Source organism: Melozone crissalis, unplaced genomic scaffold, assembly GCF_028551555.1.
Source record: "Melozone crissalis strain CALT ecotype California unplaced genomic scaffold, PUWL_Pcris_2 ptg000019l_1, whole genome shotgun sequence".
Taxonomy (NCBI): Eukaryota; Metazoa; Chordata; class Aves; order Passeriformes; family Passerellidae; genus Melozone; species Melozone crissalis.
In genome coordinates, this window is record NW_026535797.1 from 12,850,875 (window position 1) to 12,865,211 (window position 14,337).

Consider the following 14,337-nt stretch of genomic DNA (forward strand, 5'->3'; position numbering starts at 1 on the left):
CTTGTTACCCTTTCCTAGTGTCTGCAGGCTCTCTCACCATTGGCATGCAGTGCATAATTTCCAGGGCATTTCTCAAACAGCTGAGCTGCACACTCTGTTCTCAACTCCTCCAGTTTCAGCAGTAAATATTAACCCAGGAGCTTGAAGCTGCTGCTTTAGCATTACATTAGTCACTCTGTGTTCCTCCTGACCTTTCTGTCCTCTCAACTTTGAGTGAAGCATCCCAAAATCAACCCCAGCCACCATGTGGAGTGAAAGGGCCTGTTGTGCCAGGGGCTGCAGGCCACATGGGCCTGCCCTAAGCTAGGAGACAGCACATGCCACAGGGCCAGCCCCAGGGTGGGAAGCTCCTGGCTGTCCAGCAGCTGCCCTGGTCTTTGGTCTGGTGCGGAGCACGCGGAGCCTCATGGCCGTGCTGGGCAGGGCTGCGTCCCTGGCCAAGGAGGGCGACGGCTGCTGTGTGGGACCGGGGGTGCCCCAGGGATGGGCAGGTAGTCCTTGTCCCTGAAAGCCAGCCCAGGGAAGGCACAGAGCTGGCACAGAGTGGGCAGCAGTGCCCTGTGGTTTTCCTCTGAGTCACGGGTGCAGCCTCCCTTACTCCAGCCTCTGCCGTTCGCTGCAAAGGGATTACAACGAGGGCCCTCTTGTAATGAATTTGACTGTTGTTTCAGTACCATAAACTCATTTAATTTTTTTCATTTTAAAGTACCTTAGTAGAAAATAAAAAAAAAAAGAAAAACCACAATACCAACATCTGAGCAGGAAAATGCTGCTCTAGTGGCAGTTCTTCAAGTCAATAAATGATGATGTTTCTAAGAAATGCTTAGTGGCGTGCTTTGTGCTTTGTGGGGTGTTGCTGAGATGATGAGAGCTGTGCTGGAGTTGGTGGGAAGAGATGGGACTGGTCTGTGGGGTGCCAGCAGGGTGGGTGACTGGGGAACAGTGAGAGCATCTTTGGGAATCAGTTATGTGAAGCACTGAGGAGCAGTGGCAGTGGATCTTGCTGTAAGGGCAATCCTGGTCCTCACATTGCCCCAGGAAGCAATGGTGAGGCACAAGGCTTCTGTTATCACCATTTGCATCAGCCAGGAAAGCATGGGGAGGGCAGAGAAACATTTTGTCTTGGACACAGAGAATGAGGAGAGTCTTTTTCATGGCGGGAGGGGGAACATCCCTACACTGCCACTACCTCCAACACTGTGTCTTGCTAGGGCTGTTTCCCACAGACATCACCAAGGACCACTCCTGCCCCTCTGTCCCTGCAAGACACATGGCCAGGGTGGCAGCAGGGCACAGCACAGCCTCTGCTCACCTGGGCCTGCAAACCTGCTTAAAAAGACAAGAATACCCAGGGAAGGCCAGTGCTGCCACACAAGGCTGTGCCCCGCTAAGACAGGCAGCCTTGGGCACTGCTGAGCTCAATCCTCCCCTACAAACCAACTCCTCATGCCAACCAAACCAGACCTGAGGAGGTTCCCCCATCAGCACCACCACAGAAGGATATTCAGTACCAGGGCCCAAAGTGCCAGACAAAAAAACAATACTAAATGGCAACAGCTGGTGGGCAACACTCAACACCTGACACTTAGGGGATTGCTGAAAACTCCAGAGCACTGTGTCCCTGACACCTCAGTTTTGCTGTCTGGAGAGGAGCTGACATGTACCCACAGTGAGGCTGGCTGCAGGAAGGGTTCCAGGGAGCTGTTCCCGAGCCCTTTCACCAAAGGCCACGCTGGGCTCTGCTATGTTTAAACTTCATTTCTCCAAGTATAGCTACTTGAATTTTTTAAGCTTTAGCTCAGCAGCTGGGGGAGGCATGCGGCTGCAGAAAGGGAGGTCTGGGGAGCTCCATGCATTCCTCCTTCCCAATCAGTCACCACAAATAGCTCACTCCCAGCCCAGGGCTATTTCTGACTGAGATGGGGAGAAGAGTCTTCGAGGCTGGAGCAATGGAAAGTATTTGACCCTCACTTCATGGTGGGAAAGTGTTGGGCAAAGCCTGACAGAGGCACAGGCACTGCGTGGCCTTGTACCATCCTATCCATCCTGTGCTGGCTCCACCATGAAGTTGTGGTAACCACGGGCCAAGAGCCAGGGTGAAGGTCTTGCCCTGGCTGGCACTGGGGACACGGTCACAGCCCAAGTTCCCAGCCCACACCTCCCTCAGGCAGCTGCCCATGGCTGATCTGCACCAGCTGCCACTTCCCAGAAGCCGCTGGCCTGGCAGCACCTTTGTCTCCAATCACTCTGCAGAGCCTCAGGGAAAGCTCCTGCTGCTCTCTCTGCAACCTGTGCCCCAGCCCAGGGACAGACATGCTTTGCTTTTGCCCATCAGCAGATTGTCTCCTGCAGCAAAAGCCTGGCGGAAGCAAGGAGAACATGGGGGAACAGGCCTCATGCCCTGTCCCAAGTTCTCACTGACCTGATTTCTGCTTTCTCCCACTTTCCTCACCACCTCATGTCCACCTTCCCTGCTCTGTGGAGCCAGAGGGGGCTCACAGGGGCTGCACAAACCAAACCATACCAGAGGCAGGAACCCAAGGCTCACTGCCCTTCACCACAGCCCTCAGACATTGTGTGTTGGGCACTGCCACTCCTGACCAGGTCCCCGCCATCAGCGCTGTTCTCAGCTCCTCCTCCTTTAGCCACCTCCTCGCTCAGCAGAGCAAGGTCCAGCTGCACACAGTCTGTATCAGAATATGCCTGACCATGATGGAGGGGGCAAAGCCCTGTGCCAGTCCCTGAGCAGCAGCCATTCCAACCACCGGCCTGAAGCCCCAGCACGGCAAACGTGGATAAAGAAACTGTAACTGCAGAGCCACCGCTCCACCCTGGCCCCACACAAGGGAGCTTTCCCTCCAGGAGACCAGCCCTGTGGGCCACTGGCTGCAGAGCCTGGCCATGGCAGGAGCTACTGCTGGAGCCCTGGGACAGCTTTGGGCACTGCTCCTGCCCTGCTGCCACAGTGGTCTGGCCCTAGCAGCCAAAACCCTTCCCAGCTCCCTGAAGGGACCTGGCCTCTTACACCCTCCCTTCCTGGGCTCTCTCTATCCTGCTCCTCCTTCCTGCTGCTCATTACCACCAGAGCCAGCCCCAAGTTGGCCTCTACATTAATTCTACTTCCATCATGCTTGTAGCATCCCACCACGCTCCACCAGCTGCCAGGGACAGGCACACACAGGGGAGCAGGAGTCCTCAAGGACCTGCCACTCTCTCTGTCCTGCTGATACCTCGTGGTGAGGGAAGTCCAGGGGCCATCCTACAGCACAGAAGCAGGGACAGAGGCTGCACTGGGTGCAGCAAAAATCCCCACAAGGGTTGAGCAGCCTCTGCCCATTTTGCTGACCCAGGGTCTGGCAGTTCAAGAGCTGAGCATGACAAAAGCTGGGGGCAGGGAGAGCAGCTGGGTGGAACAGCTGTGAAGAGGAGAGGGGCTGAGGGATGGCAGAAGCACAATATGGGCACAGGGCAGGGCTGTATGTGACACACAGGACAGGGTTGTTCCTCCACCAGTGTGAGCTGAAGTGATGGTGAGCAAGGGCCTAAGCACAGGCTCACTCTCCTGCTCAGAAACGTCTCTGTGGCTGCAGGCTCCACACAGCTCCACTGCCAAACCCCAGCACGAGGGGAGCAGGCAGCAGCACCCAAGTGCAGGGGACGGACCGACTCACTGCACCAAAGTTCTCCCGTCTCACGGAGCCGCTGCCACGCCCAGGCGCGTCCCTCACTGCAGAGCCCCGGTGACGGCCGCAGGCAGGAACGCGCTACGGACAGACAGACAGACGGCATCTGCGCCCAGAGACAAACACCACCTACGGAGAGCAGGTTGTAAATAAGGGGTTTTTATTACTGAAAGAAAAACTCCCTCACTCTTGAGGGAACTTCAGAAAGTCAGCTGCTTGCCATTGCCACCAGCTTCCCAGCCAGCCCCTGACCAGCAAAGCCACCAGCACAGCCCTCCCCAGCTCCAGGACTGAGGTAAGTCCTTTGGTCTTAAGGCCCAGACCCACCAAAGCGAAGAGCAACACCTGCCTCTAAAGGAACAGGATCCAGCCTCTCTGCGGCTCTTGGCAGCTGAAGTGGAGAGTAAAGACTGTTAAATGTGCCAGTAGGAGAGATCTGGGTACAGGATCACAGACATCAGCCCCACCACCCACATGCCAAAATCTGTCCCTTGGAAATGAGGGGAGAGCACAGAGGAGGGAAAAATGCATAAACTGGAATGTTCAACAGAAAAAAAAAAATCATCATTTATCTAAAAAGAATAGAAATAAACAAAATGCTTTAAAACAAAATCACAAAATATACACATAAATCTGGTACAAAATAAATAGGAAAGATTGGAAATCTACAACAAAATTGGAATAATTATAAAATTAATTTGTATGACAATCAGTATATGAAACGTATACACTTCATTCAGGATTTCAGTTGTGCTTATTCAGGTTTATGTACACACACGGAAATACTGTAGTCAGAACACTACAACTCTGGAAACCCGAAGTCATGTACAATATGATACAATTCGCAAAGACCACACACGATGGCAAATAAGACACAGGGAAGAGCTGGCTGGAGTGGGATCAGACAGCCATGAAAATGCACTGCAAAGGGAGAGCCACCATGCTCTGGAATGGGGGGACCAAGGCCGAGCCAGCAGCAGCCAGGGCAGGGCTCGGGGCAGCCAGGAAGGAGAACGGTTTGGTGTGAGACCTCTGGCTGCTGAGCACCAGCTGCTCATGGCTTCCAGGAACACATCTCAAGTATTTGGGGTTTCAGATTCACTGTGTTTGGCATCCAGGCACCTGCCCAGTGATTCAGGTGTCAAGGCTGGCTCTGCTGGAGAAAAAAAATGCCAAGAACTCTGAGGTCCCTCAGCAGGGCCTGACCCTGAGCTACTGGTAAGCCACCCTTGTGCTCAGGAGAACATGGAGAAATGGGACCGCAGCACTGCTGCTGGGGTCCTGGGGGGATTCAACTCTCCAAATTCCATGTGATCTCTTGAGGAAGGCAGAGTCCCTTGAGCAGCATCTCCTACCCTCAGTGCAAGAAATGAAGACAGAATGGCTGCAGTATGGCCCGTTCCTGACTGCTGCCCCTCCTTCTCGCCTTCCTGAACACTCAGTTAAAGCCCAGTGAGTGAAGCAGAGGAGCAGCTGTGCTGTGAACACAGCTATCACAGCAGCCCCATTGCTGAATCCAAGCCAGCACAATGCAGAAGGACAGAGCACATACCCTGGGTGGAAACCTGCCAGCCCTGCCCAGCCCAGCCCAGCCTGCTGGACCTGAGACTTTAAAGCAGGAATGACACTAGAGCTGATCCAGGCCCAGCCAGGCTGGCACTTCTGAGAAGAGTAGCTCATCAGGAACCCTCACTCTCCCACAGTGATCTTTGGGACATGCTATCCATATTGGCACTTCCACCTAAAGGCATCTGACACCAACTAGTTTTTCACTTGTATTTGGAAGCATTTGGTTCAACAGCGATGCCCAGAGGATAAAACACCACCTTCTATGATAAAGCTCTGTGATCAGCAAACAGTTGAGAAGGGATGCTAGACTGCTACACCAAGCACCAAATGCTGGGACAAGCCCTTCTTCCCCAACAAATCCTGCTACCAACCAACTGCCATGCTGCTTTCTGGAGAAGACAACAAAGAAATCAAATCTTCTCCTGGAGCATTGGAGCCACCTGCAGCCTTTGCATGTTTCAGGCTCACAACAGCTGACACACCTCTAGCCTGGTTCCATGACAGGCCACTTGTACCGAGTCCAGCCAAACCTCTGCTTCTGGGGGAGGATCAAACACCAAGCACTTCCTTGGCCAGAAATCTGCACTGAAGGAGCAAGAGCAGCCAGGGCACCAAGCACTGCAGGATCCTAGTGATCAGCCCTGCTCAGAGGAAAACAGAGCCCAAAGGCAAAACCTGAGAGGAGAATGATGTTTTTCAGCTGGAGACAGAAGACCAGCAGCTTTGAGTACCGTATTTCCAACGTGAAGAACTGCTGAAAGTCTGACCTCAGGTAACAAGAAGAAAACATCACTCTGACTGAATTCAGCGCTACCAACCTGTGAAACAACTCTATCTGCCACCTGTACTGTGCCACTGACTGGAGAGAGCTTTCCAGCAATCCTTTCCCATCCCTGAAGCTCAGGAAAATATGCAAACACCAGATGGAAAAGCTCAACTGTACCGCCTTGGACCCACAGCAACATCATTTCCTCATCTGGGTGCAGCCCCCAGACTGGCCCCAGAGGAACACAACCCAGCATGAAGCCAGGCTCCAGGACAAGAGTAAGACACCAAGCAGGATTGTTGAGGGGGCTCTGCAGAAAGCCATGGTTGTCCATGTCCCCTGTGCTGCTCACACGTGGGAGTGAGGCCAAAATCACCGTAGACATCACACCAAGAGACCTGCAGCTGATGGACCAAATGCAGGGATGAGGGCAGCTGCCCAGCCCAGCCTGTGGTGCAGAGCCTGTCCCCTCTGCTGGCTAAGTCAGATGAAGGCTGCTTTCCCACCCGTGCCGTGGGAAGATGCCTGATTGGGTTGGTTAAACTCATCATTTCACTGCTGGGCCAAACCAACACTCAGTATCCAGGGAACAGGTACTTCTTTGGGTCTATGCAGAGCCCCAGTGTAGAGCCAGGTGGTGGGACAGGCAGCACACTGGGGCTGTACCACACCACAGCCAGGGTTCTTGCCTTGGGACAGGGCACAGTGTGGGCACAGGGACCCCTCAATGCTGGGTGGGCACCTTTGGGATGAAGCCTCAAGTCAGCAACATAAGAGGTATTCTGCAGCATCCTTCCCCACCCCCAGCCCCAGTTTTCTATTGGTAATCCAGACACTGGATAACTTGACAACTGGTACACAGATACTAGATTTAAAACCACAGATGTGTGTATTAGACATTGTATAAAATATGGTACATCTTTCATGTGGGAATGATTTCTATAGAGAACATAATTCTGCACAAGGAAGATGCATGTTCCAAGGGGTCCTGGACAATGTGGCTGTGTTCTCCATCACGTAGGATACTTACACAGGATGCTCGTGAGGAGGAAAGGGCTGCTCTTTGCCATTGGCACCCCCACATCCCTTGGCTGAGCTCTGCAGAGATCACAGGAAGCACCACTGCTGCCCAAGCAGCCCCTCACACAAAACTACCTCTTTGGTTTTCTTTGAGCTGATTTGAACCAAAGCCTGACACCACCAGTGCCAAAGCTCATCCTCATCCAAGCTGGGCCCTGAAAGCTGAGAAGCAGCAATGGGTGATGTGTGTGGGCCATCAGGGCAACTTGTCCTGCTACCCCTGAGCTTTCTCCAGCTCTGGGTACAAAGGGCCATATCCTGAGATTCCTGCTCTTGCCAGCTCCACCCACACAAAAAGGCACTTAAAGAAAAGAAGAAAAACAAACAAAAAAGCCTCCAGTGGTGAGGAAAAAGGAAGCGAGTCCAGGAGAAGAGAGGAGGAACAGAAAAGCAAGCACAATGTGAATGAGTGGCTAACCCTTCTGCCAACAGGCCCAAGAACTGCACACCTTCGGCAGCCAATTCCAGCTGCCCCCATACAGGTCTCAACCATCATCCCATTCCTGCTTGGTCTGGAGCAGGAGCTTACAGGGGCGAAAAAAATGTGAGAGGCAAATATACATGACACAAGTTTGGAGGAGAAGTAGTGAGCAGAGGGATCTGCCCTGTGGAGCTTCCTCTCCTGGTGCATCTGGATGGGGGAAGCACCTTTTCCTGCCACACCAGCCTTGGGGCCCCTGCTCACAGCCAGTCCAGACACCCTGCCAGCACTCCTCATCCCACTGTGGGATAACCCATCCAGAGCTCCTCCAGGGCAGCAGTCTCCAGCTGCACTGGGACTTCAGGGAGTGGACAAGCTGGGAATAAAACAACAAGCACTTTGTAAACTCCAAAGGGTCTGAGCCTGTGGCACAGAGTGGCTGAGGTTGGTTTGCTCCCCACTGAGCCCCTCTCCTCTCAGAACTAATGTGCTTCATATGATCTCCACACCACCAGAGTCAGTCTCATTTGGAGAAAGATTCTCACTGGAAAGCAAGAACATTCCTTCACTCTTTACAAAGATTTGGCAATACACAGAATTTAAAAAAATAAATCATAGTTACAACAGATTCAGGTTCATTTCGTTTAAAGGAAATTCAACCAACAGGAGTGTAAAAGATATAATTCACAGTTGTGCATTTAAGATATTAGTGTTGAAAACCTCACTTCAAAGAACTCTTGTGCAAAATTGTATTGACAGTAGAAACCATGGCTAGATGCCCTCCCAGCCTCCCCCGGCCTACAGGCCATCATCCACCCTGCTGCCTGCACCCAGAGGCAGACGGGCGAGGGGAACAAAGGCAGCAGCAGGAGTTGACATAGGAAGATGCAGTATCCTTTCTACAAGTCAAAGCCTGGCCAAGGTCTGAGGTCAAGTCCAAGGATTCCCAAAGCCACCAGCCGGTGCCCTGCGCTGTGGTGACGGGCTGTGTGTCCTCGTGGCACTGCAGCACAGCATCCACATGCCCTGCAAGGCAGAGGGGACAGATCTGCTTGGGCAGGGCACCCCTGCAAGGGCACGGAGTGATGCCCTGGCATCTCCCCTGCAGCCAGGAGAGCCAAGCCCTGGCATTGGCAAACGCCATCCCAATGCTCAGAGGAATCCTGAGCTGGGCACAGGGCTCCTCTGCTGGGATGGTTCCCACCAGGAGGGCTGGGAACTCCTTGCATTTGTTAAACAGTAAAACTCTAAATACCCTGAGAACAGGGAGACAGGATTTTTTTCCCCTCTAGGGAGAGGACCATGCTTTGTTCTTCAAGCTAATTAGTAGTAGCAGCTCCTAACCCCTCTGGGCCAGGTACGTATTTTCCATATGAAATGCATCTATAATCAACTATTTTTATGGAAATTAAGTGAAATTACTTCACTTTTCATTATTTGATCTATACAAATGATGAAAAACAGTCATGCAAAAAATTGCCTGCAAATTTTGGAACAGTGCAGCATGGGCAGAAGCAGGAGGTATTCGCTTTGGGATCACATGGCTTTGGTTGGAAAAATTTGCACTTTTTTTTTTACCTTTTTCTTTCTTTTTTTTAAAAAGGGAAACAGACATTGAAACAAATCCTTAACCTGCCATAAGAAGCAGAAGTCAGATCCAGTGAGCAACCTCATCCTGGAGAGAGCTGCCTTGACTTGAGCCTTCCCTCCTTTGGCAGGTTTGACAAAACGGATACTGCATCTCAAGTTCACCACCGTGTCAAACACTTCCAACAAACTTTTACATTCAGCAACACTAGATAAAAACTGGCGAGATGAGTCCCTCGCCGAGGACAAACGCTGTAACATCTGGACATTTTGCTCTGTGAGAAAGGTGCAATATTGGCAGCTCTCTGGGAAGGCACAAGGCTTAGGCCAGCCCATGCTGCTGTCAAGCCGTGTGCTCTCAGCAGTGCTGGTGCACATCAGAGCAAGGGTGGGATGGAGGCTAAGGAAACACTTTTGGATGGGAAAAGTCAAAAAGCTACATGTGAGAGCAAGGCTTTGGAGGGCCTGTTTCCTCCTCACTGGGTGCACAAGTTGGATACTGTGCAATTTCTATGCCCCTTGCAGGGACTTCATCCTCATGGGTGGCTCCCATAGGGATGGACAGCAAAAATCAGGGCTGCTTTGAGAAGATGGAAGAGAGAGGAGGAGGAGGGAGACAGGCAAACCCAAATGGCTCTGACACCACACACTTCAATTCCCAGGGGGAGATCCTGCAATGGAATATTGCACCTTTCCAGCCACCAGTCACACAGACAGACCACGGGAACTTGCAGCGAGTGCCTTCCACAGCCTGCGAGCAGGAGACGGGGCAGGCCTGCAGGCACAGAGAGCTCTGGCAGTTGCATTTGGGGCTGGGGGCTTCTTTGGATGTCCCCAAAGAGATTATCCACATGTAAAGAAAGGGAAATGCTACATAGCCAGGGGCCATAGCAGGGTCTTGAAGCAGAGAAACCACAAAGCCTGATTTATCAATCCAGATACTGATGTTCATATTTTGTTTGAGACAGCATTGGAAGGGGAAAGGACTGGGGGAGACAACTTTCTTTTTTTATTCATTTGAGGACTTCGATTCCATCTGCAGAAATGGGTGATGCACAACTGCCATAGGGTGCCTCTTGCTAAGACCAAATCAGCATCTGGGTTTTTGGGCTGGATGAATTGGTTTCTGCTGCCCAAGGCAGGTGTTGCCCTGCGCTGGTGGCAGCTGGGTGGGAGGCTCTCTGCTCTGCTTGGTAATCCCTACAATGGCTGTTAAAAGGGGCAAGAGAGAAGGAAATGCACTGAATCCACTCAAAGGAATGAATGTGGCTGGGAACAGCCAGGAAATGAACCTCTCTGAATCCCTGAAGTGCAATACACTCGCGTCTGGAAAGTTTTGTCAGCTCTTGGAGAGGAGAGGATGGTTCTGGCTCCTCAGCAGTGCCCATCCTTGCACTGGCAGAGGTTTACTGTCACCTGGAGCATGTACTTTGGCTGTAATTGTAGCAGCATCTTCTGTGTTAATATTAGAGATTACAGGGGGGACTGATGTTCTGATATGCAGCAAAGTCTGCACCATCTGCTCTGGCCAAGGGAACGGTGCACACACCGCTACAGCCTGGGAGTGTTTAAAGACCTGGTGTCTCAGGGCTCACACATTACTTCACCGTGAAATTGGCAGGAACGTCAATGAAAAACCACCCAGTTACTTCACTATGGAATAACACACCCGGCTTTCATTTCACGTGACTGCGGTTTTGCTAATTAATTCCTTCCCCCCAGTATCATCTTCACCATACACAAAGGTTTTGGAGGTTACAAAACTGTAAGTGTAACAATGCTTTTGCCTGTTTAACAAAGAAACCTTCTGAAATTTGAAACATTATTAAATACCAAAGTAACCACTCCTTCCCTGAAAATTAACTGCAAGAATGTAATAATCATCTCTTGGTCCTCTAGGTGGCTGAAGCCAGAGGTTCCTTGAAGCTTGCTCCTTCTTAGGACACAAATAACATACAAGTACCAGTTACTAACTTTTACAACAGGGTAACAAAAAGGACCACAGAGGAGTGAGAAGAGGCTTAAGGACATTGGAGCCAATTCACAAAAACCATGACAGAGTCCATTTGAGGTTCATGAGGGACAGAAACAATTTAAAACTCTGCAAAATACTTTTTAAAAACATGATCTCTCTCTTGAAAAAATAATAGAGGAGCTTTTAAACTTCCCTATATGTGTTTGAGGAGGAAAAACCCAACAAAGATCAAAAGTACAGATAAAAAATAAACATAATTCTACTTTGCAAGAAGAATTCTCATCGTTCTCAGGGGTGGCTCACCATTCCCAAATTACGTTTGGGTCTTTAGTCTCTCTTGCTCTTTGCTCCTTCTTCCTGTTTCTTCCTCTTCTGCTCCCAGAACGGACACAAAAGTCTTTGGTCTCAGAACACTGGATGCAGCAGTGTTGCAAGCACACACTAACGGTGTTCACACTCGGGGAGGAGGCAGGAAGGAGCGAGGGCTGGTCCTGCTGAGGAGATGGGATGGGTGGGTTGTGGGGAGTCAGCTCCTAGATGGCTCCTTCACTGTGCATACTGTGGTTGGGCTTGTTGTGAGTCACACAGTTCTGTTCGTTCAGCAGGTTTGCTGTCTCGTCTGGCAAACCATCGTGCAGCTCCGTAAGAGTCAGTTCGATTTTAGTGTTTTCACTGTCCGAGGACTGAGGTGTTTTGTCCATCCGGGATGCCATCAGGGCATTTTGGTACTGCTGTCTTGAGATCTGCTCCAAGAACAGGGAAGAAACAAAAGAAGTCAGTCACACTTCTATGCCTCCTGTGGAGCACACTGAGAAGATAAAAGTTTCCTCCCTTTCCAGATCACCACACTTCAACCCCTCTTTACCTGTTTCCATAAAACATCCCTGCACTTTGCAAGCCTAGAGCACCCCAGCTCAACACCCACAGCATGGTGACATTTCCAGGGAGGGTGGAAGAACAGCGCTGTGCAATCACCATGCTGTTCAAAGGCAGGGATTTATTCCTATGCAGAGATTTTTAAATCAGACCTCTATTTCCCTCCAACCATGCACACCTTTAGGACCAGAACCAGAGATCAATGAAGCCTTTCTCCCAGCTTCAGTGAGCTCCTGGTGAGGCTCTAAGTGTCCCTATAGAGCCAAGCCAGCTCTATAGTACAAGTACAGAATACAAGCATTCCTGCTCTTGTCTAGGCCAGCAAACACAGCAGGAGCTACAGCCTTATACATAAGGACATTTGAGTCTAGGAAACACTGGGATGCCCATAGAGATGAGTCCAAATTAGCAACCCATGAAGTTTTCCACTGGTCTCTGCAAGAGCTGTCTGCACTCAGCAGAGCAGTGATGACAAGAGCTGGCCTAGAGCGCAGAGTGACACTGCCCATGGTGCCCCAGGGACAGGGAAGCCCAGAGCCCCTGAACATCTGCATGTGGTGGTGGAGGGCAGAATTCCTCCTGGAACCACAAGCAATCAGCCCTGTGAACTCCTCCAGGCCAACCTTCTCAGCCAGGACAGGCAGCAGGATGCATGTGCACTGGCAGCCCCATGAGCCCACAGCAGTGGGTGATCTTGGCAGGCAGGAAGGTGGAAGAGATGAAATGACTTTTAGAAAACTGTAAATTTCAGTAGCAACACAAGAAAGGGACTGGAAATGGACGGAATCAGATGGACCAGGTCACAATTCCAAAAGCAAAATCCAAACATGCATGAGCAGGTCACAACCCCGGTTTTACAAGGTAGTAATTGAATGAATGACCATGTGGCACAGTGAAAACACTAATGTTGAGTACTCTGACCTATGTGTAAAGCAGAGTGATGCAAGAAGAGGTGTGCAAGTCTGTCTGCAGAGATACCAGGACAGTTTAACATTCATTAGCTGTTGAACACAGATTTGGAAGGACTTCACATAAACCAGCATAGGGTAAGCAGCTGCTCTGTACAGCAGATCAGCCATTGAAATCTGTAGTGAGAACCAACTGCTCAGTGATAAACATCTACTGATGTAATCCTTGAAGGATTGAACCATTGACCAGCACGCTTGCATCTCAAAGTTTTGACAGCAAGACTTTAGTCTCCTTTTAAAATTTGGCTACAGAATACTCAGTTTAGCATTCTAGTATGTCTACCCTATTCCACATCCTTAACACTGAATTAACTAACAGAAGCTAAGCTCTTAAATCACTTGAGTTGCATAAAACAAACTGTGAACATCACTTAATTTAAGAAAAGCATCAATGTCAACTTCTGGCCATGGGACATCAGCTTCCCTGGACTCTCAGCTGGGCTGGAATTGCTGCCAGCATTAGCTGCTCCTCAGCTCAGCTAGATTTCCTCTCCCACAGGACTCGCACACATTTCAGCGTGGGATGCTCCATGCTGGGGGACAGAGCTGTATTTCATGCAGCAACTCACTGGTAGTATGAGACATGAGCCTAATACATGTGAAGTTAAGATAAAGAGAAATGTCCAAGACTTCTCCAAGCAGAAGAAGGATGGCAAGTCGGAAAGTAAGATCAAGAACCCCAAACTGAAACCAAAATCAAAAGTGAATAAAAACTGCAACCAACAGTAATGTCTCATCCTTTAGAAAAGGACAGTTTGATAATGAAGGGTCTCCATTTCAGATGGCTCCAAAAGCTTCACCAGGATAGGTCTGACTAAAAGCAGAGAGGTTATTTTTATATTATTTCCTCAAAGGACCTGAAATCCAGAAAATTATGTGACCAGCCTACTTACAAGTCCAAATGAGAAGAACAGTGAAGACAAATCAGTGGACAGCAGATATTGGGAAAAAAGTAGTTTAAAGTAACTTTAAACAGCTGCTTTCATAATGCTATTTACTCACAGAAGAATTTAGAGGGAATTCCCTTCCCCAGGCTCTCCATCCTACCAGCCAAGCCCGACTTTCCAGCAGGGACTTTCTAGCTTTTTTCCTACCTTGACAAACTGAATGTCTGTGAGGGCTTTCACTGAGTAGTCTGGAACATACACTTGGAGGAAGGAGGCGTTCAGCTGGTTGTTGCTGCTCCCCAACGTCGGGGTCACGGCGTCGATGCGATCGCTCCGGTTCAAAGAGTCTGAGTGATTCAAGCCACAGGGCCGAGGTGGGGACTTGTTTTCAGCTAAGAAACAGGCAAGAGCAAGAGATTTCTTAAATCAAGTAGAAAACTTTTCAAGTCACCAGTTTCAAAGGGACATAATAAATTGTGATGTAGCATAAATAAACTGCAAATGCTTAATCCATTCATAAGTAGA

At 50.2% G+C, this 14,337-nt stretch overlaps 1 protein-coding gene across 1 annotated transcript in view; it reads right to left on the bottom strand.

The window, feature by feature from the left end:
• Positions 1 to 6,884: 6,884 nt before the first annotated feature.
• CNNM2 (cyclin and CBS domain divalent metal cation transport mediator 2) overlaps positions 6,885 to 14,337 on the bottom strand; it is a 112,677-nt gene continuing 105,224 nt past the window's right edge. Inside the window, exons 7-8 of the mRNA XM_054276579.1 lie at positions 14,020 to 14,204; positions 6,885 to 11,824 (exon numbers count right to left, since the gene is read on the bottom strand). Coding sequence (XP_054132554.1) covers positions 11,615 to 11,824; positions 14,020 to 14,204 — 395 coding nt within the window. The 3' untranslated portion in view covers positions 6,885 to 11,614. The remainder of the gene's footprint in view (positions 11,825 to 14,019; positions 14,205 to 14,337) is intronic.